The sequence below is a fragment of the Bombus vosnesenskii genome, unplaced genomic scaffold (genome assembly GCF_011952255.1).
Source record: "Bombus vosnesenskii isolate JDL3184/JDL3185 unplaced genomic scaffold, Bvos_JDL3184-5_v1.1 scf7180000013294, whole genome shotgun sequence".
Taxonomy (NCBI): domain Eukaryota; kingdom Metazoa; phylum Arthropoda; class Insecta; order Hymenoptera; family Apidae; genus Bombus; species Bombus vosnesenskii.
In genome coordinates, this window is record NW_022882945.1 from 1,457,537 (window position 1) to 1,484,887 (window position 27,351).

Sequence of the window (27,351 nt, forward strand, 5' to 3'; positions counted from 1 at the left end):
GGATCGCTGTGACGCGCACGAATTCACAGCGGTACCACAAAGGAATATATAAGATACCTTAATCGCTCCGCTATCCTCAACGTTGAATGAGGAACTGATACTCGTATGGTACAAGATAAGGGACATATACATTTTCAATTGATTAAATCAATTTAATTTCTTTTATTTGTATATTACTTTTTCGAACACACAAATATTAAAAATCATACAATATACTCACTGCGTAAAAAGAATGCAAAATTTGAAAATATTAATCACATTTCTACCTGAAAATCTTCAAGGAAATTGGTTTTTGATTTTTTTAACTACGACACACCTTTCCAAAAGATCTAGGAAGGGTTAAGAATAATAGTCATACTGGCATGTCGCTATTATAAAGATAAGAAAGTGATCGTTCTAAAACTTCTATACGAAATCTACATTTTTCAGCATTTTTAATTTTTTTCACTTAAGGTTCGCATCGAAAAAATCTAAAAGTTTTCAACATACATGATCGCGTTTATAATGATGTAGAATTTTTGTATGTTGTTAAATAGGGAAAATAAGATAAAAACGGATAATTCAAATTCATTCTGTAACTATTACCATTTTGGTCGAAGTAAAGGGTTGAAAATCGCCTTACGATGTTTTCTTTTGGTAAGCTTACCTTTTGTAAATAAATTATTGACATTGAAAACATTTTATTCAGTCAGTAAGAAGCATTCTACATGATGATGATGATGATGATGATGATGATGATAATATAATAATAATCAGAATAATCATAATAATTATAATAATATTAATTTATAATAATAATTCATTCATAATAACCATTTGTAATATACAGGTAAATCTCTCTCTCTCTTTCGCACGCGCTCACTTTCGCTCTCTCACATACACTGAATTGTCTTATTACATAAATTATAGAAAATTCATCAATAAATGAAACATTACATTCTTCAGACTATGAATTAGTCAATAAATCATTTTATACTCGTTTTTGCTGCAAAGATATTTTGTTTCTCCTTTTTTTAGTTTGTTATTCGGCAGCGTTGTTGGATTTGAAGGACTACTTTAAACTCCCTGCCCGCAGTAACGTTTACATATTTTGTGCTTCCTTTGTACATTGCTAAAAAATTCATACCTGCTATGCAGGTCAAAGATAACAAACTCTAAATACTTCTCTTCATAAGGCATAATATGTTCCATTATATTTCACAACAAAATTATTGTATCAGTAAATGTGTAAATGAACAATAACACAACAATGTAAACGCAACTGACGCAGTTCTATTATTGTAAATCCATATTTCTATTGATTTGAGGTAGTGTATTCAATGTAACCCTATTACTTTGCTGCTATATGTTGTGTGTGGATATGTGTCTCATATGAATATTTTTCACACCCATACACTTTTACTATAAGTCCAAAATATGTAAAACATATTAGGAAAATTTATCTTTAACAAACAGATGTAATCATAAATCTTTCAACTGAAATTTCTTCTCTACTTATTGCAAACAGTATGATATTTTTCAATGAGCATTTATAAACAGTTCAGAATGTAGAAATGAAGAATATACACTATGTATATATGTATATATATAAATATACACACACACACACGCACACACACGAGTATAGTATTTAGTATTTTGGACTTACAGTTATTTCAGTTGTAAGTGTGCTTCAAAAATTATCATCTATGTATAAAGTATGAGAAAACTAAATGTCGGGCAAATTTTGAAACCGATTGTAATTTTTCATTAATTATTTTGTGCATGCCATACATTAAACAGGCATGAGATTTTGTAAGTATACCTTGACATCATTAATCAAAATCTTCCCGCTATTCAGTATTCCAACTTCATTACCAAATACGACAAGGCTGCTGACATTAGGCTTGCTAGCACTTGTAAATAATGCCCAGCAATTGTGCTATTCTGTTAGTTTCTTTAACTATTATTTGATGAATAATTTATCACATTTTAATCGTCTTCACAGATTGAAAAAGAGAGGGCATATGTAACATCATGCATTACCAAGTTGGCTCAATCTATGAACACTTTTGTAAAAAATATAACATCTATGGATGGTTGAGCCCTTGGTTAGCATATAGCGAATTAGTACTTTTGAAGGTAATGCGGATCACTTCTGCAGGAACGACTACTGGATACAAATATCCATGTTATGATCTGCATTAAATGTATTTACCATCATTCTCCCTTTATCTTAAAAGGAAACATTTGGGTTTAAAAAGATACCCAAAGTTATACCTAATATTTAAAAAATGGAACCTATTTAAGCACAAGATATGGATGCTCTTTACAATTTGATTGTACAAACTCTTTATTCTATTGCAGAAGTGATTTTCGCTCTAGTCTTCGTATATTAGTTTTTCTTTCAATATCACACATACCCCCTCTCTAAGAAACTAAATACAGTAAACTTAAGTAGAAATCGAGAAATTGACAATATTAATTTTGAATTTTGACACATTCGTGTTATCCTTATATTACTTTTAATATAAGTTTAACAACTTAACCAAATCAATCTAAAGTTAAAACAATAAATACAATGCATAAACACATTGTAAAAAATTAAACTTAACATAAAATATGACTCACATCAAGATATAATAGCCTCAACAGTTTACCAGGGGAAAACACAAACGAAACATACATATAATAGTAAAACTATTTACTACACTACTCTAAAATAGCGAGAAAATCCTAAGACACGCGATATCGCACGATGAACAATATTTAGAAGTTGCAGAATATTTGCAATTTCTAAAGTCATTTCCCTTATTAAACTTGAATTTTCTAATTTTTGCATTGAATGTCTTGTGATTTTTACGCTTCTGTAACAATTAATTCAATATCATCCCTCCTGCTATGTTACTGGTTTCCTCATCTATAGCTGGAGAATATCTCAAAATAAAGCAGAAAATTTTTCTGCTTTCAACTTGTACGTTTAACTTGCAATTTTAGATCTTGGAGCCGAAATCCATTATTTGATTAATTGTGTCACGATTATACGTAATTTTCTTTTATAAGTTAAGCTCGTATGTACCTTGACATTATTCTTCATGTACTTAATATCGTCAGAATATCGTTTCTTGTGACTTATGGAACATTTCAACTCCACAGATAAAAATTGATTTTAGACAACAATTAAAGATTAAAATCATTATTAACTATAATTATCAATTACACGACCATTAGTATGTCTTATGTAGTAATAAATTACCATCGTGCTATTTTATTTCACCGTTGACGATTGTTGTTTTTATTACTAGTTGTTTATGAGTTATTTAGCTTAACTTATTAACGAGTATTAATGGCATCTGCGTTTGTCAAGAAGAATTTAAGTAAATTTGCATTTTACCTTAATTATTAATGCTGTACGAAATTCAGCTTTTTCAAATTTTTATAAACTCGATTTAATGATGCCGTTTTTTCTTGAAACCTATAAGAAAATACAAATTTTATTGTAAATAAAATACTTCAGTACGACATAAGCATATTTACTAAATTTAAATTTTTATTTTAATTTTAAATTTAAATAACTAAATTTAAATATTTACTCTTTTTAGCTTTGCTCTTTTTCTGAGCTTTTCTCTTTTTAGCAGATACAGAAGATGATTCCCCGAAAGTTGTAATTTCTTCTCCAAGTGTACCAAGAGTTGTTATTTGGCGACGTCTGTGTTTTTCTTGTTTAGTAACAGGTAAGCGTGTCATATAATTTTCTTCATATTCTACCTTCCGTTTATTTTCTCGACCTAGACTAGCTTGTTTTTCCCCTAAACCGTGTTTATCTTCAATAGGCGCATCTAAATATTCTTCTTTTAACTCTCTTAAAACAGCACCTGATACTGCACGCCTACGAGCTCTTTCTCCTGACTTGCGAATTTTTTCAGCAACTGTCTCATCTCCATCTGCAAATGAAAAATACGAAATATTTAATGTATTATAATTTTCTACCTTAAAATATTATATTACAGCTGTTACACTGTGCAAATATACATTTATAAATACTGACCATAATGTACCGCAGCAAGTTTTGGTGGCACATAAATATTAGATTTTCTTGCCTGTGTTGGTTTAAAACCATCTACTTTACCATCTTGATCACTATCAGATTCTTCATCATTACTATCAAATGCATCTGGATTTGCTTTAAAATTAGTTGGATCATCACTGTTAATAGTACCAGTTACTGCAGTCTTAACAAGTTTATCTATTTGATATTTTAGTTTGTGATCTATTGGTCGGATTTTTTCTAGGACAGTTCTTATTTCAATTAAGCGATCGATTGATGGATCTCCTTCTATACGTTCTCCTGAACATTTTCTCAAAACTACGTAAGTCAAATTAATCAGATAAGAAAGTAACATATGATATTTCATTTCTAGGAAACTAAGACCCTTGTCCGTAGAAATTTCCCCATTTTTGACACGGACTAACATATTGTCTACAAGTTGATTAACTTGTAGAACATTAGCATTCATCTCCCCAAGCAAGCGAAAAGCCTGTGGGAGATCTCTTTGTTCCATTTCATCAATTGCCTGCAAACAAAATATTTCATTATTAAAATAACATACAATTTAGATATACACATTATCACATTATATAGATATACACATATACACATTAAAAAAAAATTATGTACCCTCATTATTGTCATATTTTGTTTAAAAAAGAAAAAATGTTTATAAATAAACAATTCACAATGGGATATTCATTCATAAAATGTTAAATTTTTATTTCACATGAATTCAAATATTCTTTAAGGACATCACTTAAAATTTCTATATAGTCTTTCACCGTATTTGACACAAGTTCAATATACAAAAATCGTTATGTATTCTATTTATTTCAATATTAATCACATTTTATTTAAGAAATGAAATACGCGCTAAATTCTGTTCGTAAAACTGAAGTGTATCCAATGTTTTTATATAAGTTTCACCCGAAATTTGTAGAAAGGCTTAATTTTAAGAAAAATGTCGGACCCGTGAATGCACGGGAAAAAAGCGCAATAATCTGCTGCCATCTTTCCTATTTACTAATGGATGACAACGGAAAAAAAAACAATCAAAAATTTCCAATAGACCTGATAGAAAAATGCATTGATTTAGACAAACTGCATGGAAATTTATCAATGTAATATACTTAAAAGTTTCTACTCACCTGTACCATTGTTCTGAAATAAAAATTAACCGAACAGATGCATATCTAAATAACGTAACTTGTAATTAAACGAGTCCCCACGTGGGACGATATTTTCCTTTTCGGGGGTATATTTTTTCGCTCGGAAAAGCTTGATCAAAACACCTTCTATTATGTAGTAAAAATGTTTCCATTTTCTATCAAAATTAAACTTTTATCAACTTATAAATAATCATTTTTATATATTAAGAATTTATGATATAGAAACGAAATAGATTAAATTGTTTATTAAGTAATATTTTACATTTATAAAAGATTCACTTCCTTTTCATTTGCAAGGATAAAAAATTGCGGGAATTTTAAGAATAAACACACTAATTAACACTCTCTATATAATAATTAACAAGCTAGATATCGTACTGAACATTAGGTATATTATTTCTCACAACTAAATTAGTCATAAATTAGAATAGCATAAGATAAAATGATTTAAATAAAAGAATATTTAAAATAAATATTATCGTTTTCAATACGAGCAGTAAGAGCTAGATAGAGGAAAATAAAATTGTCGCACAGGAAAATCATTTTGTTTTTATTCATCTATTGTATTTTTTCTAAATTTTATCAAATATAAGTAGCCGCTTATGAAAATTATTAAGTTCCTCTCGGTTTAACAATTCTATTGGTAAATGTTACTGTTACTATTTACTATGTATTGGTAAATGTCGTAGTATAAAAAATAACATATGTATATGACCGTGCGTGTACGTGTAACTGGAAATAAACCTGCTAGGGAATTTTATAAAGAATCATTCTTGTATTACTTTACCAACAAATGTTTCGAAACAAACTTCATGTTGAAGTAAATTTCATTTTTGACGTGAACGCAGTAGAAACTCTACGAGTAGCGATTAAGAATAACGTAAGAGGTACGGCGTGGCGCGCCTTTAACGAAAACAATATTAAAGAATGGTAAGTATTTTTCGTTTATTATTTTCGTGTGTTTAAATGTTATTAAGATTGAATACCACAAAATAAAAGTATTTATTGAATTGATGTGGCGGTTCTTTTTCAGTATAGTATTTTCTGTCTTCATAGTATTCGTAAAGTACAATGCCATTAGTCCTGTCAGAAACTTAATTACGCTTTATCACAATTAGTCAAAAAATGTTTTAAGGATTAGTGTCATTAAGTTTCATAAATGGTTGAAATTGGTAAGACGTATCTCTGGTAGAAAATAATGTGAGCATATCCACATTTGTATTTATAAATAAATCATGTTTCAGTTTATCCTATTGGACATATAGTCGTTTTTAAAAATATCAATTATTTAATTAAGATATAGTAAAACATGTACCACATATATTATGTTTCTGTTAACAGGGAAGATTAAAACAAGGGAATGCAATATTTGTAATAATATCATTATTAATTGAAACAAATGGCTTCTATGTGCCTGGTGTTGCCCCTGTGGAATTTAAAAAACATCAAAACATTGATGTTAAAGCAGTGAAAATGACCAGTACTCATACACAATTACCATATGAATATTATTCTGTTCCATTTTGTATACCAAAAAATGGAACTTTTATTTACAAATCAGAGAATTTAGGAGAAGTATTACGTGGTGACAGGTAAGATTTCCTATTTATCACTATATTCTGAAAAAGTAATTTGATTCATTCTTATATAGAATTGTAAATACACCATATGAGGTATCAATGGCAGACGATGTAAGCTGTAAATTATTATGTCATGGACCATCTAATCTTATGACATGGAATGAAGAAGAGTCGCAACGTGTTATAGAACGCATTCAACATGATTATACTGTGCATTTGTAAGCATATATTTGCATTATAATTTATATCAATATATAGTTACAGTCACTTTTATCTGTTCTTAGGTTAATTGATAATTTACCAGCAGCAACAAAAAAGGTTCATAAAGATACAAATAACGTAATTGTATATCATGGATATCGTTTGGGTGGTATCATGAATGACCAATATTACATTAATAATTATCTTAAACTAAAATTAAGTAACCATAGATATGGAGAGTTAGTATAAAAAGCATCACTTGATATGTAAATGATGTTTCAAACTATAATTATTTTTTTACTTTTCATAGAAATGAATTTAGAGTAGTTGGATTTGAAGTAGAAGCTCGTTCAGTTGATGTAAGCCAACTAAAGTTTGATAGAAATACTTGTATAGTGCCCACAAATCCTCAGGCAAATCCTCAATTTGTTAATCCCAAAGGAACCAAGCTTCTGTTCTTATATTCTGTGGAGTGGAGACAATCTGATGTGAGTTGGGCAAGTAGATGGGATATATATTTGGGAATGAGCGATGTTGAAATTCATTGGTTTTCAATCATCAATTCACTGATTGTAGTCATTTTCCTTTCTGGTAAATATACATCATACCCTATACTTTTAAGTCCTTTGATCGCTTTGAAGTTTATATACAAAGTTTTGAATAAAATTATATAGGGATCTTAACTATGATCATGGTTCGAACACTAAGGAGAGATATCGCACGTTATAATGCTGGTGAAAGTGACAGTTTAGCAGGTTTAGATGAAGCAATTGAAGAAACTGGATGGAAACTTGTTCATGGAGATGTATTTCGACCACCACCAAATCCTCGATTATTTGCCGCTGTGATAGGCAGTGGAATTCAAATATTTTTTATGGCTTTAATCACAATATGTAAGGTTCTATATTGTTGTATGAAAGAATACCATACATTACTAAATATTTTTATACTACTTCTCTTATATACCTTTAGTTTTTGCTATGTTGGGAATGCTTTCTCCTGCCAGTAGAGGTGCACTTGGAACCTGTGCAATATTTCTTTATGTGTCTTCTGGTGTAATTGCTGGATATTTTTCTGCGCGCCTTTATAAAACAATGCGTGGTCGAAAATGGAGAAGGACAGCATTACTAGTAAGGACAAAATGGGTTAATATAAGATATAAAAATAATATAAAATTTACTATATTACTATATAATTTATTATAGACGGCAACACTGTATCCTGGAATAGTGTTTACTACTTGTTTCTTTTTAAATTTCTTTATATGGGGAAAGCATAGTTCTGGTGCAGTACCATTTACAACAATGTTAGCATTATTATGTTTATGGTTCTGTATATCACTTCCTCTTGTATACCTTGGATATTTCTTTGGATATCGAAAACAACCTTTCACACATCCTGTTAGAACAAATCAAATTCCCAGACAAGTTCCTGATCAGTTATGGTACATGAACCCAATACTGTGGTAAGTTTAAAGAATTATCTATTAATATGTTAAGAAATATGTATATACATATATATGTATATCAATTTCATTATAATGATAATATTATATTAATTTCATAATAAACAAAATGTTTATTATAATTATTACAGTACGCTAATGGCTGGAATTCTTCCGTTTGGCGCTGTTTTTATAGAATTATTTTTCATCCTAACAGCGTTATGGGAAAATCAATTTTATTATCTTTTCGGATTCCTCTTCCTCGTTTTCTGTATACTTGTCATTTCTTGTTCTCAAATATCCATAGTTATGGTCTATTTCCAGTTATGCGGAGAAGTGAGTAATAAACAATTATTTTCCATTGTGTTTATAGCATATATACTTATGTTATTTTATTCATTATTAGGATTACCGATGGTGGTGGAGAAGCTTTATTGTTAGTGGAGGATCAGCTGTATATGTCCTAGCCTACTCAATTTTTTATTTTATGACAAAATTAGAAATAACAGAACTAATTCCAACACTTTTATATTTTGGTTACACTGCATTAATGGTATTAACGTTTTGGTTATTAACAGGTACAATAGGTTTCTTTGCTGCTTATGCATTTATTCGTAAAATATATGCTGCTGTAAAAATAGACTAGTCAAATTAATCATTGATGAAATCAATGATTAAAGAAGGTAACACATTTCCAATGTTACAAAAAATATTTAATTACTTTAAATTAAATGTATGAAACCAAAATAGTACAATAGTTTCATTTTCGTTAGATTAATCTAATTTGATTAAAAAGATGAGTAGTACATTTACCAAATAATATTCTTAAATATTATAAAATTATTTTGTTTATAACGAAAAATATGTAAAACTTACAAATGAACAGAAAAAGGTTCTGATTAAAGGACGTGATGTATAACTTAGTTCATTGCATTATTAATACATGATTTTCTCTTTTTATTGTTTATTACATATCTTAAATAAATATTTTGTTATTATTAGAGTACTTATAATTTATAAAACAGAGTACTGCTCACATTCAGCGAAGAATACACATATTCGTATAAAGAAAATGCATAGACTATATTAATATTACTTCCTTTTAACATAAAATTAAAAAATATATAAAAATATTAATAAATGTAATATTAATTATAGTCAATGTTAAATACAAAAATAATATTAGTTCACAATTATTATATTTTTTATTGCAATAAAATAACAAGTTTACAAGTTATATCTGTAGACATTTGTTACTAGACATGTATGCATCGAATGCATATAATGTAACATTAAGGATGTAAAATTATGTCACTTACATTTGGATAACCTGGGGTGTATATTTCTCCGTAATGTCATGTCATATAAAATGTTTATTAATTATGCGTAACAATTCACTTTTGGACTAATTATAAAGATCTATATTTTTAATTATTCAAGTATTAAGTATGTTTAGTAAATCAGTAATATATGAGATCTTTGATATTGGCTGATTAAATATATAAGACAGATATAAGTTTTGTACATGTTGCAATGATTATATTTGTGATTTTTAATATTCTTATAGTGTGTTATATGTATTTATACACATTTTCCTTTCCAATAGAGTAGTTTGATAAAATAATGAAAAGAAGATTGGAGTATGTAAAGCGAAATAGTATTCAATAATTTAATGCAGTTGAGATGTGCTATTGATCTGATTAATATAATAATGAGAATAAATAATATAAATATTTTATACTTTGAATAGTGTAAATAATATGTAACTAATATTTTTATTTTATATATATGAAGATACGCATAAAAATATGAATAATTTGAGCCTTATATTTTTATGTTTTAGTTTGTTTATAATTATTATTTATAATCTACTTACTGCACTTTTTTAAATTAATACTAATAAATAGAAACATGTCTTTAATGAAACTTTAAAAGATAATATCGATTTTGTTTCAATCTACATTTTATGATAAAATATATAAATATACACACTACACTGATAACATAAATTTTGATCTCTGTAGATTCCACAGGCATGTAACATTTTGATACAGAATAATTATTGGGGGTAAATACACCCTGAAATATGAATAGTACTATAAGTATGTATATGGTAATAAAATTATGAAGTTATATTAAATAGTTTTTTCAAATGTGTAGAACTTACTAGTAAAAGTGAAGGATTATCCTTATTACGCCAACTGAAAGATGGTATTGTAAATTCTAATATATCTTTTCTATGTATTCTTCTACAACCATGATGAGTATGACCGTTAATGATCAGTCTTGGATTCAATATATCTAAAAGCTGTAAGTTGATTTTCTATAATCTATCTATAAATTCTACAAATTCTATAAAACTAAAAATCTATAAATTCAATTTTATTGTAATAATCCTTGCAAAATATTTCATGTACTTGCTCAGATGCTTCCTTTGATAAACATTCCCATCGTTCCCTAAATTTTATATCTTTTATTTCATCTGGTGCTTGATCAGGTTCATTGCAAATTTCATCAGACTCACGATACATTGGATAATGCTATAATTATAATTTAAATATTACATTATCGTTTTTATTTTAAGAAACATTTACTGACCTGTAAAATAATTGGTCTGCTGTATCTCGAAATTGCATTATCTTTGTTACAACTACTTCCCATATCTTTAGCACATTTTAAATGTGCTGAAAAATATTTTTATTTATACATAAGTTTTAATTCTCATAATTATTCGCTTCTCTAACAAAAAGTAATCTTACTGGAAATTTTATTTAATGCAATTTCTGTAGGACGACACAAAAAGCACCCATCTCCTTCCAATGCCATACTATTAATTAGGACAAAGTGATTCCCTCTAATACTAACTCTTTTCACACTTGGTGACTTCAAACCATTTACGAATCGTTGATTTAAGTATGGTGTAATAGCTAAAGAAATATTTTTTTGCCAAAAATATCATATTCATTTTATAGTTATAAAAACTATTCATAGTTATAAAAAAAAATATTTTACAATACCATAATGAAATCCAATATCATGATTTCCAGCAACAACATAAAGATGAGTGTGTTTAGGTACTGAAAACAATGAATGAAATCTTTGTATATATTGGTCAAATTCTGCTGAACTACTCCACTGTCCTTCATCAAATAAATCACCTGTCGTAATTATAATATATTTATTATTTCAATTTATCTTCAATATATTATATCATTAATATAATTTTATTGCATACCTAATATAAAAATTATGTCTGGTTTATGAAGAGTAACCATAGTTTGGAATGCTCTATACATTTGCCATTCTCTACATAAAGAAAATATTGATTTCAATAGGGAGAAATTACTTTCAAAAATGTATAAAGAATTTACTACTTGTTTATTATCATATAATAAAGTCAAACCTTTTTAATTTATCAAACCAATGTCCATTTTTTGAGCCTAATAAATGAGTATCTGCTATAAACATTGCATGTACCGGAGTTTCTTCTGATGTGGATTCAGTAATTGTTGTATCAGTTTTATGTGGTTCCAAAACTGGCCATGCACACTGTTGTGTTAAATACAACATATGAAATTTTTAATCTTTACAATCATTTTGTTATTTATATAACTCACCTGAATAAGCACAAGGTAATATAGTAAATATTCACAAAAAATAAACACACATGCTAAAGCTATGACAGCTTCAGTTAAATATTTCTTATATGAAAATGTTCTGGTATCTAGCATTTTGCAGAATTGGAAATACTTTAAAGATATGATTTACAAATCGCTGTAAATGCAGTTGTGAATAGATAAATATTATACATCAAATAGTTTTTTCATTTCAAGTGAACATTGAACATTCTTTTCACTGTTTACATCATATATTTAGCATAACAAATATATTCTGTTTCAAATGTTGAAATGTTCTTAAGAAGTAATGTCTTTTTATGCCACACAATATGCGAATTCACAAATCCCCTTACCATTTTTACGTGACTTACAAAATTATCAATTTAATAGATAGATAAAATTACAATACTAATCATGTTTGGAATTAAAACTACGTGTGACTATCATAGCAATACTTTATTTTCTACAGGTAATCAACTAATTCAAATCAAATCAACTAAAGTGGAAAAACATGTGTATATCGCAGTTCATAACTGTGATAGTATTTATTTGTAATAATACTTCGAGGATGTAATTGTCTGCGGCGCTACAAACAAGATCTTGATTGTAGTGGTGCAATAAAATAGCCAACTGTTGAACAGCATGATATGATAAAACTATGTACTTGCTAATTAATAAATATTGAAATACAGGCAAGTATAGGAATTAAGTTCATAGGAACAATATTCACTGATATTAAATGATACAAATAATAAATGTATACATATATAGATACATTGTTTTAATAATCAATTTTCTTATTAGTATCAAGTAACATGTACAAGTTTTAATGATATATAAAATATTTACACAAGAACATTCAAAATTCAAATTTTAATATTTAATGTTAAATATTAATAGCAAATGTTATTTTTCTGTAATAAGTACATTGCGAAAGCATACACTTATGATACTATATTATGTGATACATATGACACATAAAAGAATAGACATCATACATTTTGTATTCTGAAAATATCAATTGTAATATTAAATTATATTTTTCATGTTTAAAAACAATTTTAATCATTTTTTTGTCTTATTAATTATTTTTATATATATCAGGATACAGTAAGTTGAGGTCAAAGTCCTTGAAGAGTATAGTAAATACAGTAGGTTAGATTAATATCCACATTTACACGCATGCGTAGTTACCGGCGTTTCTACTTTCGCACAGTGATTCCATGTGCTGACTTAAAACTATCTTTTGGGGCGTGTGCATGTAATTTTGTAAAAACATGTCACAATATAGATTATTAGGTGCTATTGCGAGTTTTTCGCATATTAACAAAAATGTTGTAGTACGAACAGGTAATTATAAATAAGAAAACAAGAGTTATATTTTTATATAATCGTATTTATGAACCTTTGCTCCCAAGTAAACTTATCGTAATCTACATGTCACATAAGGTTCAAAATACATGAAATATTCAAATTCATAATAAATACAAAGGAAACATTTATTTATGATTAAGTTAAAGATTGAAAAATAGATAAAACTTCAAAATGAATATTTATAAAATGGCAAATATTGACTTAGAAGTGACTGATAGAAATAGAAGCCTTAGAATTTATATTTGATCATAAATTTTATTTTTAGCGTTATACAAATCAATAAGAGCAATGAGTACCCAAGTAAATACAAAACATTTGAGATACAAAGTTGTAGATAATGTAGCAGTTCTTACTTTAGATTCTCCAGGAGTCAAGGTATATAATAAATACATACATCTAACATATAATTATATTATTTGTCATTAATATATTGATATATTGTCTGATTAATAGTTTGAAAATAGTAGTAGGGAAGATCAATAAAAATAATAAGCATTTCATATAATATAGGTGAACACCTTAAATCGAGAAATAATGGACGAAATTGTGGATGTTTTAAAAACTGTACAACATAATTCTGCTGTAAATTCAGTAGTTCTTATAAGTGGAAAACCAGGATGTTTTATTGCTGGTGCTGATATTACTATGATACAACGTTTTAAGACTTCAGAAGATGGCTATAAAATATCTTCTGATGGTCAGAAAGTTTTAGAGACAATAGAGAAAAGCCAAAAGCCAGTTGTAGCTGCAATCCAAGGCAGTTGTTTAGGAGGAGGTCTTGAGGTATATGATTTAATATTTTTATATACTACTATATTACAGTATCTATGGTTTTAATCATAGACACTTTTATTTAATTTACATAGGTAGCCATGGCATGTCATTATCGACTTGCTGTAAATGATCAAAAAACTAGTTTAGGTTTACCAGAAGTAATGTTAGGTCTTTTGCCTGGTGCAGGTGGTACACAAAGATTACCTCAATTAACTTCACTTCCTAATGCTTTAGATATGACTCTTACTGGCAAAAATCTTAAAGCAATTAAAGCTAAGCAAGTTGGACTTGTAGATATTTTAGTAAACCGTCTTGGTCCTGGTATTGGAACACCAGAAGAAAAGTAAGAGTTGTTAATTTCATATGCATTTGTATGAAATAAATAAAATTTGTATCTCCATTATATAAAGAAAAATTGTATCTCACTGATATATTTGCAGTACTATGAGATATTTAGAAGAGACTGCTATTAGAGCTGCAAAAGATCTTGCAAATGGAACATTAAAAATCGATCGAAGCCCTAAAACATTGATGGATAAAGTTATGAATTTTGCTTTATCCTATGAGTTTGTAAAAAATCAAGTATTTACCAGAGCAAAAAATGAAGTAATGAAAAAGACTGGGGGATTGTATCCTGCACCTCTTAAAATCTTAGATGTAATACGTACTGGTATGGATAAGGGACCAAAAGCTGGTTATGAAGCAGAGGCTAAAGCCTTTGGTGAACTAGCAGTTACATCTCAATGCAGGGGTCTTACAAGTTTATTCTTTGGACAAACAGCATGTAAAAAAAATCGTTTTGGGGCACCCAAAAATGCTGTTAAGTATGGATATTTTGATATGCATTACATTGATATTTATATAAAAATAACTAATTCTTTTATAGAACACTAATCTCATATATGTATTTCAGAAAAATTGCTGTTGTTGGTGCTGGTCTTATGGGAGCAGGTATTGTTCAAGTAAGCATAGATAAAGGTTTTGATGTAATTATGAAAGATACAAATGAGGCGGGTTTATACCGTGGTTTTAATCAAGTACAAAAGGGATTGGATACTGCAGTGAAACGAAAGAAATATTCCAAGTTAGTTTTTAGCTTTTCATTAAAAATGTAACATACTCGTACGCGTTTAAAGAGCCGCTGATTTCCGAATTCTGTTCTAATTTTAAAAATTAATTTTTAGCGTTCAAAAAGATAAATATCTTTCTCAACTTGATTCCACATTAGCCTATAATTCATTTAAAAATGCAGATATTGTAATTGAAGCTGTATTTGAAGATATTGCAATTAAACATAAAGTTATAAAAGAAATTGAGGCAAATACTCCAGATTATTGTGTACTCGCAACAAATACATCAGCAATTCCTATTACTGAAATAGCTGCTGGTAGTAGCCGTCCAGATAAGGTATGTATTATATATTATTTCTCTAATCTGATGTAACAGAGAAATGTATTTATAGGTGATTGGAATGCATTACTTTTCTCCAGTAGATAAAATGCAATTGTTAGAAATAATAACACATAAAGGTACGTCCGCTGAAACTATTAAAACTGCAGTTGATGTAGGTTTAAAACAAGGAAAAACAGTTATTACTGTTGGGGATGGTCCTGGATTTTATACAACAAGAATTCTGTCTGCTATGTTATCTGAAGCTATTAGATTAATGCAGGTAATACTTTTATTTTTTTCATACTTTATACTGTATAGTATAAGAAAACTGAAAAATGTAATGCTCAATATAAAAACAGGAAGGTGTGGATCCTATAGATCTAGATAGTATGTGTAAAAAGTTCGGCTTTCCTGTTGGAGCAGCTACTTTATCAGATGAAGTTGGCATCGATGTTGGCGCTCATATAAGTGCGCACCTTGTAAAGGCACTAGGTGAACGTTTTAGAGGTGGAGATGTAAATATACTCAGTGACATGGTTCAAGCTGGTTTTCTAGGTATTCAGTTTTTTATTTGTTTTATATACTTTATTCTTTTTATAGATGTATTTAGGGAAATATATGTCATTTTTAGGGAGGAAGTCCGGCAAGGGAATATATATATATGAATCTAATGTTAAGAACAGAAATATAAACCTTGCGGCATTAGACATTTTGAAGAAATACAAACTTGAACCAAAAGGAAGTACATCTGTCGAAGATCGTCAGTTAAGAATGGTGTCTCGATTTGTTAACGAAGCAGTACTTTGTTTAGAAGAAAATATTTTGGCTAATCCGGTAATACAAAATTTCGAACGCATTAGTAAACCATTAAATTATATTGTGTTTATTAAACATAAATATTTTTACAGTTGGAGGGTGATATAGGTGCTGTTTTTGGATTAGGGTTCCCTCCATTTACTGGTGGGCCTTTCCGTTGGATAGATTTTTACAGTGCTGATAAATTAGTACATAAAATGGAAGAATTTCAAAGCCACTATGGTGACGCATTTAAGCCATGCCAAATGCTACGTGATATGGCATCTGATCGAAGCAAAAAGTTTTATAAATGAGAAATTTAATAGATTTGTGAGAAAAGTGTTTATATAATGCTAAAGCTTTAAAACTATACTTGAAATTTAAAAAATTTTATATTTGCCTAAAAACTACTATAGTATTTAGGAGTACTATATTTTTTGATAAATATATATGTTGAGATGGTTCTAGTGATTAATTTTGAACTTCCTTAAACCATCAATCCAAACTAGTTATGTATCTAGTATAAAATTTTTATACTTTATAACAGGAGTATTTTCATAATATGTAACAATAATGTTTATTTTTCCAGTATGTAATACGAACAAAATGTACATATGCGCTCTATTTTGAAACAAAATATACTCTTTTTACTGTTTATAAAATTGTGCAATATAATTTATTAAAAGAAATTTTAATAACAAGTTTTGAATATAAAAATTTTCTACTCATTTTCTTCTACGAAGGTAGCGCCAGTAAAGGTTGTGAGTGTGCATTATATGTTAAACAGTTTAATAATGAATGACTGATAAATGTGAACTTACGAATAAATTTATCGCCTAATTACCATTTTTTATTTCCTTCCAATTATAAAAGGTGTAGAAGCGGAATTCTTGTTCTTGATGCAATGTTTGAAAGATATTGCACTTTCAGATACATTCTTATTTATGAGTAAAAAAAATTGAATCTCCATTCATGATATAAACGTTTAAGATAGATTTAACCTCAGCAAACTAAACAAATTTTTAATATACTAGAAATAAAATAAAAATCTATATATAAATATTTTATATGATTATAATTTCACGAAAGCACAACAAATATAGTAATGCATTTAGATTTGAGACCCTATACCAAAAAAATAAATTTAATGAAAGTAATTATCTTTTGCTATTTACATATATCATACATATTCCTGATTGATAAAAGGAACTTCAAGAATACAAGAATACAATTTATTATGTAACAACATTGTTCCTTTTGTAATAAAATTACTAAAATAATAAGTCTATAAATTTTGATATACAAATAATTCTTTATTATTATTAGATTACTATGAGGTATGAGGTATATTTGCTTCAATATGTTTAAAAGTTCAGTAAGTTGCCTGTGTATCATCTGCAGCTCCAAATTATTAGATTACTATTTCAGTAAAGTTAACAAAAGAAGAAATACAAAAATAGGAACACGTGTTATGCTTTTAATAACAAAAAGAAATTTTAATAAAAACGAGCAAGGGTAATCAAGAGGATATTTTACGTCATCTACCGGTCCCACACCTGTTTGTGACATTTACAATATTAAAAGAACTCAAGTCCTTGGCTGATGCAAGAAACCACAACGTTTCGTGAGAAGCCATTAATGAGGATCATGTCTTTAAATTGACCTGTATAACTTAGTTCGCGCTAGTTTGTCAAGAATATAAACAAAAGCTTAAAAAATTTGTTACGATTTTTTTCTTGAATATTTCTTTAGTCCCTTACATTGTTAAGGATTATTTTAATGACAACATTTTAATGATAAAAGAAAGCGCTAATAAAATATAAATATATACCATTACTAGCAATATGCAAAGAAAGAAAATTAATCCACACATACATATGTATCTGCATAAATATTTGGTCAAGTAATACTGAACTGAAGCTATTACATATATTGCAGTAATTTCGTTCAAAGCCTATTCAATAGTATTGGAAAAATGTAGTTTTATAATACAGAAATCATTAAGCGCAGAAATATTCGAAAGTGTATTCATATTTGCTAGAAAACACGTATTTTGGGCAATACAGTTTTTCCACAAATACACACAATTGATAAAAAATCTTATCTCAATCGATGACCTTGCGAATTATGTTTGACGCTAACGTGATTTTTTTACGCGTATAATGAATGTGATAATGCTTACAATGGAACTTTTCTACTTTCTCTGCGTGGATTATATTTTTTATTAATAATATACATAAAAAATAATATGAGTATAATAAAAATAGTATGTATAATACACATAATAAAGTGTGTATATACTCATACAGTAAACTCATATACAAGGCACATTCGTATATTATATTATTGAAAAACAGAAATATTTGTGAGTTTTATTTGTACATTAAAAACTATAAAATTTATGTACTGTTAGAAAATCAATTTTTTCATGTGATCTTGGTATTTGAAAAAGTATCGGCTAATTTAAATTTGAATGCAACCTTAGTGAATTTTAACCAACGAGGATAATATCCTATACACACGCATCCGAACACAACCTAGCTTTCTGTATGATGCGTGATGGAAACTTTTCACTTTGATATGATTTGCTGAATGCGTTGCTGTATGTATATTCTAATATTCTAACATTCTATTTAATTTATATTTCGTGCTTAAGAGGTATTCTTAATCAAAATATAATTGAAATGTATTTATATTTTTTAGATTAAAAGTTGAATGGACGAATTCACATAATACCTATAAATAATGGTCGAATATTTAAACAACTAATGATATCACATTCTATTACTTCATTTATTTAAAATTCGATGTGAACAGTTGCTAACGATTAAGTTTTATATGTTCGAAATTTAAAAATAACTAAGGGCTCGAAATAGTGTGCAGTAATTAATGATTATTAGTCATGTCCTTTACGGCATATAGTGCAAACACAACAGATACTGTACTAGCAATTTTTTTCCTTTCATTAGTCATCTTGATCTATGATCTTTTATTCATGTATATTGGTCTTACTTTTTTTATGAAGTTGAGAAGTTAAAGATTTACTATCAAGTTTTCGCTTATTAATGTTGTATTTTCATTATGTTAATCTATAAAAAATATAATAAGGATCATTTTTGTCAAAATTAGCAATTATATTTAATTAAGTAATTTATAAAACACTTTACTTACTAGTTGATCAAGCGAGAATCTCTAATTATAAGAATTACATAAAATTGATTAAGACACTTTTGTAAATCGATAACGTATATAGTTAGATGTCTAAGAATACAGGAAGGATAGTGTAAGGTGTACTAAGTTTCATGTATATTAACGACACTTTTATATGAAAGTATATAAGTTGTTTAATTAATTTCTGCTTCTGTAGAAAAAATTTTAAAACTTATTTTTATACATAATATTAAAGTCTTACTTCGTCTAGTATATCACTTAACTGGACGAGTTATATGTATATACATATATACACATAGATAGATATGACCTTAATTAATATACATATATGTATAACTAGTTGAAGATAATGAAAATAGCATAATCCTTAACACTTTTGCATAGCCGTTATGTATATAATTGATAAAAACTGTCTTTGCATTTTTAAATAAATATTTTTTCTCGGTCAACGCGCTTATGCATCACAGATCACAGTCACACTTAGGTACTTTGTTCACGGACGGCAAAGAAAGCCTCATTTTATGACTTATCACCACTCCTCGTGCCTTCAAGTTCTTTCCTTTTAAGTACGCTTTTATTAATTCAATTTACACGATTACACTGTGGCACACATCGGAAAAGACATATAGGAGCGTATTCGTATTCTTGCAATGTTCACATTTCAAAGTCGATATGTTCCCCGACAATTTTATTGTTTGATTGTGGACTTAGGAAAATCTTCCTGGGATAAATTTTTTCGCAGAGAATATCTATTGTTATCGTAAAATATTGCCTTTGATTATCCATCAAAAGACAATCTTAATATTCTCATGATGCTGGAATGGTCCTTAGTTCTGCGATAATTAAAGCTCGATTCACTGCTTTAAATACAAGTTTAAATATTAAGTGATACCAGGTCACTGTTCTCGTACTTTTCAAGCTGTTAATTGCGGTGCAATTATTTGTTGAGTCGATTGTGTTATACGTGGTGCTATAACCGGAAGTAGGCTTACTCTTAAAGGTGTGGATGTCATTTGCGTGACAGAAGGTTGAGCGCCGGAGACGCTCGCGGATGAAGACCTATCTCTGGTATGCCGTTTAACATGTTTCGCCAGATGGTCGCTTCTCATAAATCTTCTCTGACAAACAGTACAGACAAATTTCTTTTCTCCAGTATGCGTTCGCTTATGCCGTGAAAGTTCGTCGCTTCTTGAAAATCGTCTGCTACAGTCTTCGTAGGGACACGAGAATGGTCGTTCTCCTGTATGGGTTCGTGTATGGGCTTTCAAATGAGATGACTTAAAATAATTCTTGCCACAACCTGGATGTTCACATTCGTAAACACGACGTCGTGCAGTTGACTCTGGTGCAGTTACACTTGATGCTGTTGTAGTTGGAGGCGCAGTTACTAATAAAAGAGGAGCTCGTGGAAGAACCAAAGGCGATCCTAAAAGTCCGGTTACCATAATCGGTGCAGGTTTTGGTGCTAGAGGATGTAATTTTGGTTGTACAGTCTCGCGGTCCGTATTTTTATTATTTACAATAATCTCTTCTTTCCGCAAACTCATTTTGAATTTGAGACTCTTCAGTATGTTCTCCGGCTCCGTTGTACTTTGCCGCGTAGTCGATTCGGACTGTGAACTGGAGATATGCTGTGGATCATGTGGAACTGATTGTGAGCATATCGTGGTAATCTTTGGTATCAAGTTGGCAGGACTGTAGGTACCATCTCGATTGGCACGCATTATCACCGAAACACGGGCTGGTTCTGGACTTGGTGGTGGCGTACCGTCTAAGAGTAACTATTTAAAAAAATATATATTTGTAACAATTCATTCTTTTCTTTAGATAATTAGATTAACAAAAATTTGTTAGATAGATCGACAAAATATTGTATTTATATTTTCTACGTTATTATGTAGAAAAAATTAAAAAGAAGTGAAAATATAATAAGCTCAGGCTTTTTATCATTCGTTTAAGAGACATCTATATATTTCGGAAAATACGGATTCAAATGTTACTTTGCAACGACTACCATCAGAAGGTATAAACCATTTGCTCGAAGGATAAGCATCAAAAATGGTGTACGAGTGAACGCACGCAATATGCACGCAATAAATGGGGTCATCTTGCAAAACAACTCTATAAAGCATGCGCGCATGCGTCTATGTACATTGGAGTGGTCTGTCGATCGGGCAGAAAAAATCAAAAAAAGGTAGTTTTGCAATGAAGATGCATACTGAGAAGGCTACTAGTATCGATAACATAATACTCACTTTTGCCAATTCACATTGTTCCACGCATCGCCTTTTTCGCAAAGGTTCATCTTCTTCCGAATCAGAAGGTTGTGGAGTTGGAGGTAAACCAGGCCGTGCATTTCCGTCATCGTTTTTCTTCACGTTTATATCAGCAGCCTTCGTTTTCTGCAGAAGTTTATCTCCCAAAAGTGCTGCAACGCTGAACGAAGACTGAATCGTTGGTTCAATCTGGAAAGAAAAGATAATTCTTTAATTAAGCATTAAATAATGAATTCAATTATAAGAACTACATCAGAGAAATATAAACTAAAAGAACTATAAACAGAAAATCTACAAAATCTTTAAAAAATGTACGAAGCAGAGAAAAATACGAGAGAAAAGAAAAAATTAATAGAAATGATATGAAATAAGAATAGAAATGAAGACACATTGTGATGTAAAATGAATTACGTGAAACAGGTCTAGGTTGCCGTTTCCAGCTGCGTTCATATTTCGCGGGCAGCTAGTCTGTCTACAGTGGCGGTACTTTTAATTCAACGTTCACTTACGTGTTTGAATTGGGGTGAGGCCGGTGGTGAAAGAGGTGTTTGATTAGCATCCATTTTTTAGAGAAAATGTGGCGTGAGTATGTTCTACGTTAAAGAGGCTCGCCCGTTGATGAGAAAACGCGGTCTCACGTATACCGTATTTCGAGCGAAAAAAGGTTAAGGGACGTAACCGTTGAACGTCTGGTAATGCAATGAAGCTTTCTCAGGTCGGTTGGCTCGACACGCCGTGCTAGTTGTGTGTGTGATCATGCGGCGCGCTTCACTCGGACCAATGGCGTGGAGGGGCTCGCCGTAGTTGACCAATCAGCGGAGTACTATCAGCCGACGACCGCGTGATCACCAGCGTGCTGTTCACGTGCTCGCGGTCTGACTGAGGCCGTGATCATGACGTCAGTCTGCGTGGCGCGCTCGGTCGATACGTCATGGTATCGCTGCGCTCACCAAGCGTCATGCAACTTCAACCCTCCTACACCTCCTTTCGAAGTTATCTAACTCGCTCTTTCTATCTCTTCGCCTTTTCTCTTCCTGCGATTCTTCGTCGATGTAGTCTGGCCGCGACCGAACGTTCGCAAGCCACGGCGAGCCTCCGAATTGCCTTTTCGCCACACTTACTTCCCCCTCCCTTCCCCCTTTGCCCCGTTGTAACGTGAGAGTTTCTAAGCTCGCTGCATAAATATTTCCTTCTTATAAACAACAGCGTATGACGCTTCGATGATTTCATTTTTAATAGCTTTTCCGTATCCGGTTACCATTTTTGACCTTCTCGAAGATGTTTTGTTGTTAACAGATAAACGAGGAAAAATATATTACGATTCTAGGAATGTCGTTTTCACCGTTCAGCATCCTTGTCATGTCACTCTCCCTCAACGCATCTAAAGTCTGCAGCAATGCATCTGCAGCCGCTCTGACATTTATTGGTTTATTGCATCTGGATTTCTCTCAACTTATTCTTCGAGTATTTTTCGTGTTTTAAAGGAACAATATACCTATGTATATACACGCGTAGTATATGGAGAGGGTTGAACAGAGCGGGTAACTGAAAAATCTAGGAAAGCGAAGTCGTCGGGAGGTCGGATTTTAACGAGGAAGCATTCTGATGCAGTCTGCCGGTAAATATATCGGTCGCCTACTTTGCGACTGGTTAATTCGAATTCAGCTCGGGCGGGTGCTGGTCTTTGACTCTTCTTTCCCTTCTCCTCTTCCATCATTCTCTTTATCCCGTTGTATTTTTCTGCAGCGTCTTCTCTGCCGAACAAATTGGTCGGCTGGTTGATTGATTGAATGTCTGCATCGGCAGAAATTCGCAGCCGTATTTATTTAAAGCCGGATCGTTTAAAGACAGCTCATATAGGGAAAATGGAATAATTTTATCGTTCGCTGAATGTTATATTTAGCGAATATTCTTTTGTTCTTCTTTTTCATGATGTTTCGAATGCAAACGTGGTAGAATTCGCCTTGAAGACCGTATATAGCACTATGCTGTATAATCGATGCCATTCATAGATACAAGAAATTGCATTTTTAGTTTTTTACATAGAATGGTTGTATCGAAAAAAACTTCTGTCCTTTGATAAATCTGTTACTATGAACGCGTAGTGATTTTCCACGACGTCTCTCTTGGAAATGCGGAAATCTCCGTAAACTGAGACGATGTTCATATTGTGGCCCACATATCGCGGTTGCGCACTAAAACAAAATGGGGTCGTAAGAAGATAACAAATAGTTAACTTACAAACAACAACTTGACAACTGATGTTTATTGCGCGTCATTAATCTATTATATCGTATTTGGCTCCTTTCTACTTTTGAAATCCACGTGTTACGAAAGTCATTATATTCTGTCTTTAAATATATATCTTCTTCTTGCTCTTTTAGATTTTTTATGATTTTCAAATTTCGTCTCATAGAAAATCGTAATATAGGCTAAACAGATTATGAACATACAAAATATCTATCTATTATCATCTTTAATATAATTCATATAACATGACCTACTGAGACGCTAAGGAGGTTTAAACGTAGATTATTCATTTATTTCAATTATAATGTGACCATATTTCACTTTGGCAAAGTAATGGTGTCGAATCCTGATCATCTATCATGTTTACGAAATGAAATTGACGAAATGAAATAAAAAGAATTCGAAAGATTTCGAAATTACGAATTTCCTTTTAAGACTTAACGCGCGAGTATCTTTTCCTTCTTTTAACAAATGAACAAGCTTGGGTTACGAGTCCCTTAACGCAATTCTTTAAGAGGCTTTACGAATTAACGTCATCTTAGTGGAATTCGTGACATTCAAATTATTCTATGTTCGAAGTCGAAGCCGTTGAAAGAAACAATCTATGTACGTCATAATCGGCTTTGAAAATAGAGTTCTCATAGCAGCTTATCATTTAATCGTATTGGGTGTAGGGCACACATAATTGCGTATTTTTGTTAATGCATATTCAATGCATAATGCAATGATTCATAAAGAAGAGAATGACCTGCTGCGTCGACTAGACGTCGGAACGAGCAATATCGTTGGACGAATTCTTAGATTTTTGTCGGCTCGAAACAGGTGAAGGCGTAGAATCGTGAATCAGTTCCACGTTTTATGTGACTTTCTACGTATATCCATTGGTTCCTTATCGCTATTTTTTGAACAAGCTTCTTATCACGCAGCGAGCAATCGCATGGAATATTACTATGTAAATTCTTTTCCCTTAGTGTTCTTGTGTCTTTAGTAAATTTGATTTTATCGTTTGATATCTTCACTGTTCTCTGTGCATTATCGTTCTCGACTGCGCTCTATATTGGTAAAACGATTAGAACACTCGATAGTCCCGCTCCATGCTTATTTACGTCGCCGTGAATAATCGACAACGGTTCCCATGAACGATCGGAAAATACGCGGTAAGATTAGAAGAATAACGGAGTGTAAATCACTTTAATTGTTTCTTTCATAACGAAAGCCCTTATCAAAAAATTTAGTTAGTATTTCATCATTCTCTTATCGAGTGTTCGTATAGTGAACTGAACTATAAGTGTTATTCGTCGCTCTTAATAATTTTACAGTCTTTAATTAACTTATATCGATTCTCGTGAGCAGCCACGCGTCTCGTCGATTTGACGAATGGCTACCAATGTTTACGATAGACAACAACGGAATCATTCGACGAACTCGTGATCGATGATCGTGTGTGCGTTTTCTGTTCATGCTTTATCGCTGGCTTCGTGTTAACTCTGCAAAAGTATCGCTGACATTGTTTTTAAAATAAATATCTAAGTCAGTAAGAGAACGTGACAGAGAAGCATCCGGTATGATTAACCGAAAGTTCGTAAAAATCGGGTCCTCAAGCGTAAAGTGTATCTTGTATCGAACGAATTTCGTTCAAAACATTCGACTTGTATCTCCTCTATCTTACTTTCTCCGTAGAGGGCCTCAAGGCCGACCGCACGACCTTCCCCGATCTTCGTATTATATAGCGTGTCGTATTGTTTCGCAATTTTAATTAATAACATGACTAAAGTGATTGAACGTTGCACGTTACGTGCATTTTAAACATGCACCAAACAAAGGAGGAAAGCACGTACAAAAATAACCACAGTGTTTAGTATGTGTCAAGAAAGACGCCAAAAAGAAATAATGCAAAGCTTAAGTAGGAAACTGGTTAAAGATACAAGGTTCGTCTTTTAAATATTAAATTTCAACAATTTTTTTTATTCGAAATCTTAATCTTCAATATCAAATAGAAATTAAATTTTTATATCGCTACTGTAGTATCACAGATTATTGTGACACGGATTATATCAAGGATTATAGTAGCGGCACAATAACACTGGTATACAATTTATTTGATATGTATGAAATCTATCTATGAGTATACAAAATGAAAATTTTTATCAAACAAGAAAATTGCACTATCAGACTTAATTGTTTTGTGACTGTTTTGTAACACGTAGTAAGGAAAAGTTGGTAAACTCGAGAATGTTTTCATAGAATCTCGATGTTTATCTATATACCAGTTATCAAGGTTCGAGATTCTCTGCTCGAAAATATAGAGGTAACGCTTTTCTTCGGTTTGCGTCAACACGAAGGCTCGCCTGCGGACACGCGCATCCGTCGATTGAGTTCACTTAAGGGCGTGCTATTTCATCAATGTTTTTGTTACAGCAGCACTGTATGCTAAATTATTGAATAATTATTACTCGATACGATTGCAAAACTATATTATGCTCATATAATTAGAATTACGCATTGATTAGAAATATGCATTTACTTTTGCGACTGTCTTGCTGCGATGGTTCCTTTCTGTAACTATTTTTGTTTTTTAAATTTCCTGCGTTCGCCATTAGCCTTGCGGCGTCTTTTCCTTTGTCCGACCTTCAGACAGCACTTCGACAGAATTACAATTACATATCTCATCGTTTATACGTTAAATTTGTAGTTTGTTGTTGTACAAATGCAATTGTTGACAATTTCGTCGTTCTATTTTTGGCGATGCCTCTGACTTAACCTTCTAATTCTTTCTTCTCCGTTCTTCGAAATCTTCCGTATTCGTTACAGTTGAAGTATAGAACTGCGTATTATGTTTAGATTGCGAATACTAATGCAATTTCATACTTTTATAAATATAAGTAAGGAAATATTATAGGTACGTTTGACCAATAAATGTTTACACCTCTAAATTTTCCATAAATACATAAAAATCCGCGATTTATGTATGTTCGTATAGTGTACGTGTCTATTACTGCGTTCGGTTTACTTTTTGCTTTATGTTATCCACGGGTTTGAAAGCATGGGGCGTGTCTGTTAAACAGGTCATAGCCCTTCATGGAAAGTAACGCATACTCACAGCGACTCGTGGCCAAAAGTATGTTCGATAGAGGACAGTGTTCGTATTGTTGGCGGAGATGTGTTTGATATATCGCGAAGTTCGATTGCGAATACATTTGGTACATCGTCTGAGTTCAGTCTCGTTGTACGACCGAAAATAGCACGTATCTTTCTTTCTCGGTAATAGAAGTGGGAAT

The 27,351-nt window shown here is 30.8% G+C and overlaps 4 protein-coding genes across 5 annotated transcripts; 2 read left to right on the forward strand and 2 right to left on the reverse strand.

Annotated features, from left to right (window-relative positions):
• Positions 1–663: 663 nt before the first annotated feature.
• LOC117232972 (metallophosphoesterase 1-like) lies at positions 664–12,524 on the reverse strand. The gene is given in 12 exon segments (XM_033492796.1): positions 664–3,399; positions 3,401–3,446; positions 3,573–3,923; positions 4,028–4,553; positions 10,592–10,732; positions 10,842–10,964; positions 11,023–11,108; positions 11,184–11,351; positions 11,442–11,582; positions 11,660–11,730; positions 11,828–11,973; positions 12,042–12,524. Coding segments are annotated over 12 exon segments (1,938 nt in total). The 5' UTR covers positions 12,156–12,524; the 3' UTR covers positions 664–3,374.
• Positions 5,984–9,988, forward strand: LOC117232961 (transmembrane 9 superfamily member 4). The gene is made up of 10 exons (XM_033492775.1): positions 5,984–6,129; positions 6,541–6,791; positions 6,851–6,997; positions 7,064–7,219; positions 7,291–7,571; positions 7,655–7,873; positions 7,953–8,110; positions 8,186–8,445; positions 8,577–8,760; positions 8,831–9,988. The coding sequence occupies exons 1-10, from the start codon at positions 6,127–6,129 to the stop codon at positions 9,068–9,070; spliced, it is 1,899 nt and encodes a 632-aa protein (XP_033348666.1). The 5' UTR covers positions 5,984–6,126; the 3' UTR covers positions 9,071–9,988.
• A 68-nt stretch (positions 12,525–12,592) lies between the features above and the next one.
• On the forward strand, positions 12,593–16,983 carry LOC117232959 (trifunctional enzyme subunit alpha, mitochondrial). Of its 2 annotated transcripts, none has more exons than XM_033492774.1 (11): positions 12,593–12,733; positions 13,681–13,790; positions 13,926–14,198; positions 14,282–14,532; positions 14,630–15,013; positions 15,103–15,273; positions 15,374–15,596; positions 15,652–15,861; positions 15,941–16,136; positions 16,213–16,415; positions 16,490–16,983. In XM_033492774.1, exons 2-11 carry the CDS (start codon positions 13,704–13,706, stop codon positions 16,688–16,690), a joined length of 2,199 nt encoding a protein of 732 aa, XP_033348665.1. In that variant the 5' UTR covers positions 12,593–12,733; positions 13,681–13,703; the 3' UTR covers positions 16,691–16,983. The 2 variants fall into 2 exon arrangements, with proteins under 2 accessions (XP_033348665.1, XP_033348664.1); XM_033492773.1 differs by lacking the exon at positions 12,593–12,733 and adding an exon at positions 13,200–13,391.
• Positions 16,984–19,548: 2,565 nt separating this feature from the next.
• LOC117232988 (Krueppel-like factor 10) lies at positions 19,549–22,550 on the reverse strand. The gene is made up of 3 exons (XM_033492816.1): positions 22,333–22,550; positions 21,803–22,012; positions 19,549–21,328 (listed from the first exon to the last, which is right to left on the reverse strand). The coding sequence occupies exons 1-3, from the start codon at positions 22,384–22,386 to the stop codon at positions 20,462–20,464; spliced, it is 1,131 nt and encodes a 376-aa protein (XP_033348707.1). The 5' UTR covers positions 22,387–22,550; the 3' UTR covers positions 19,549–20,461.
• Positions 22,551–27,351: the final 4,801 nt, after the last annotated feature.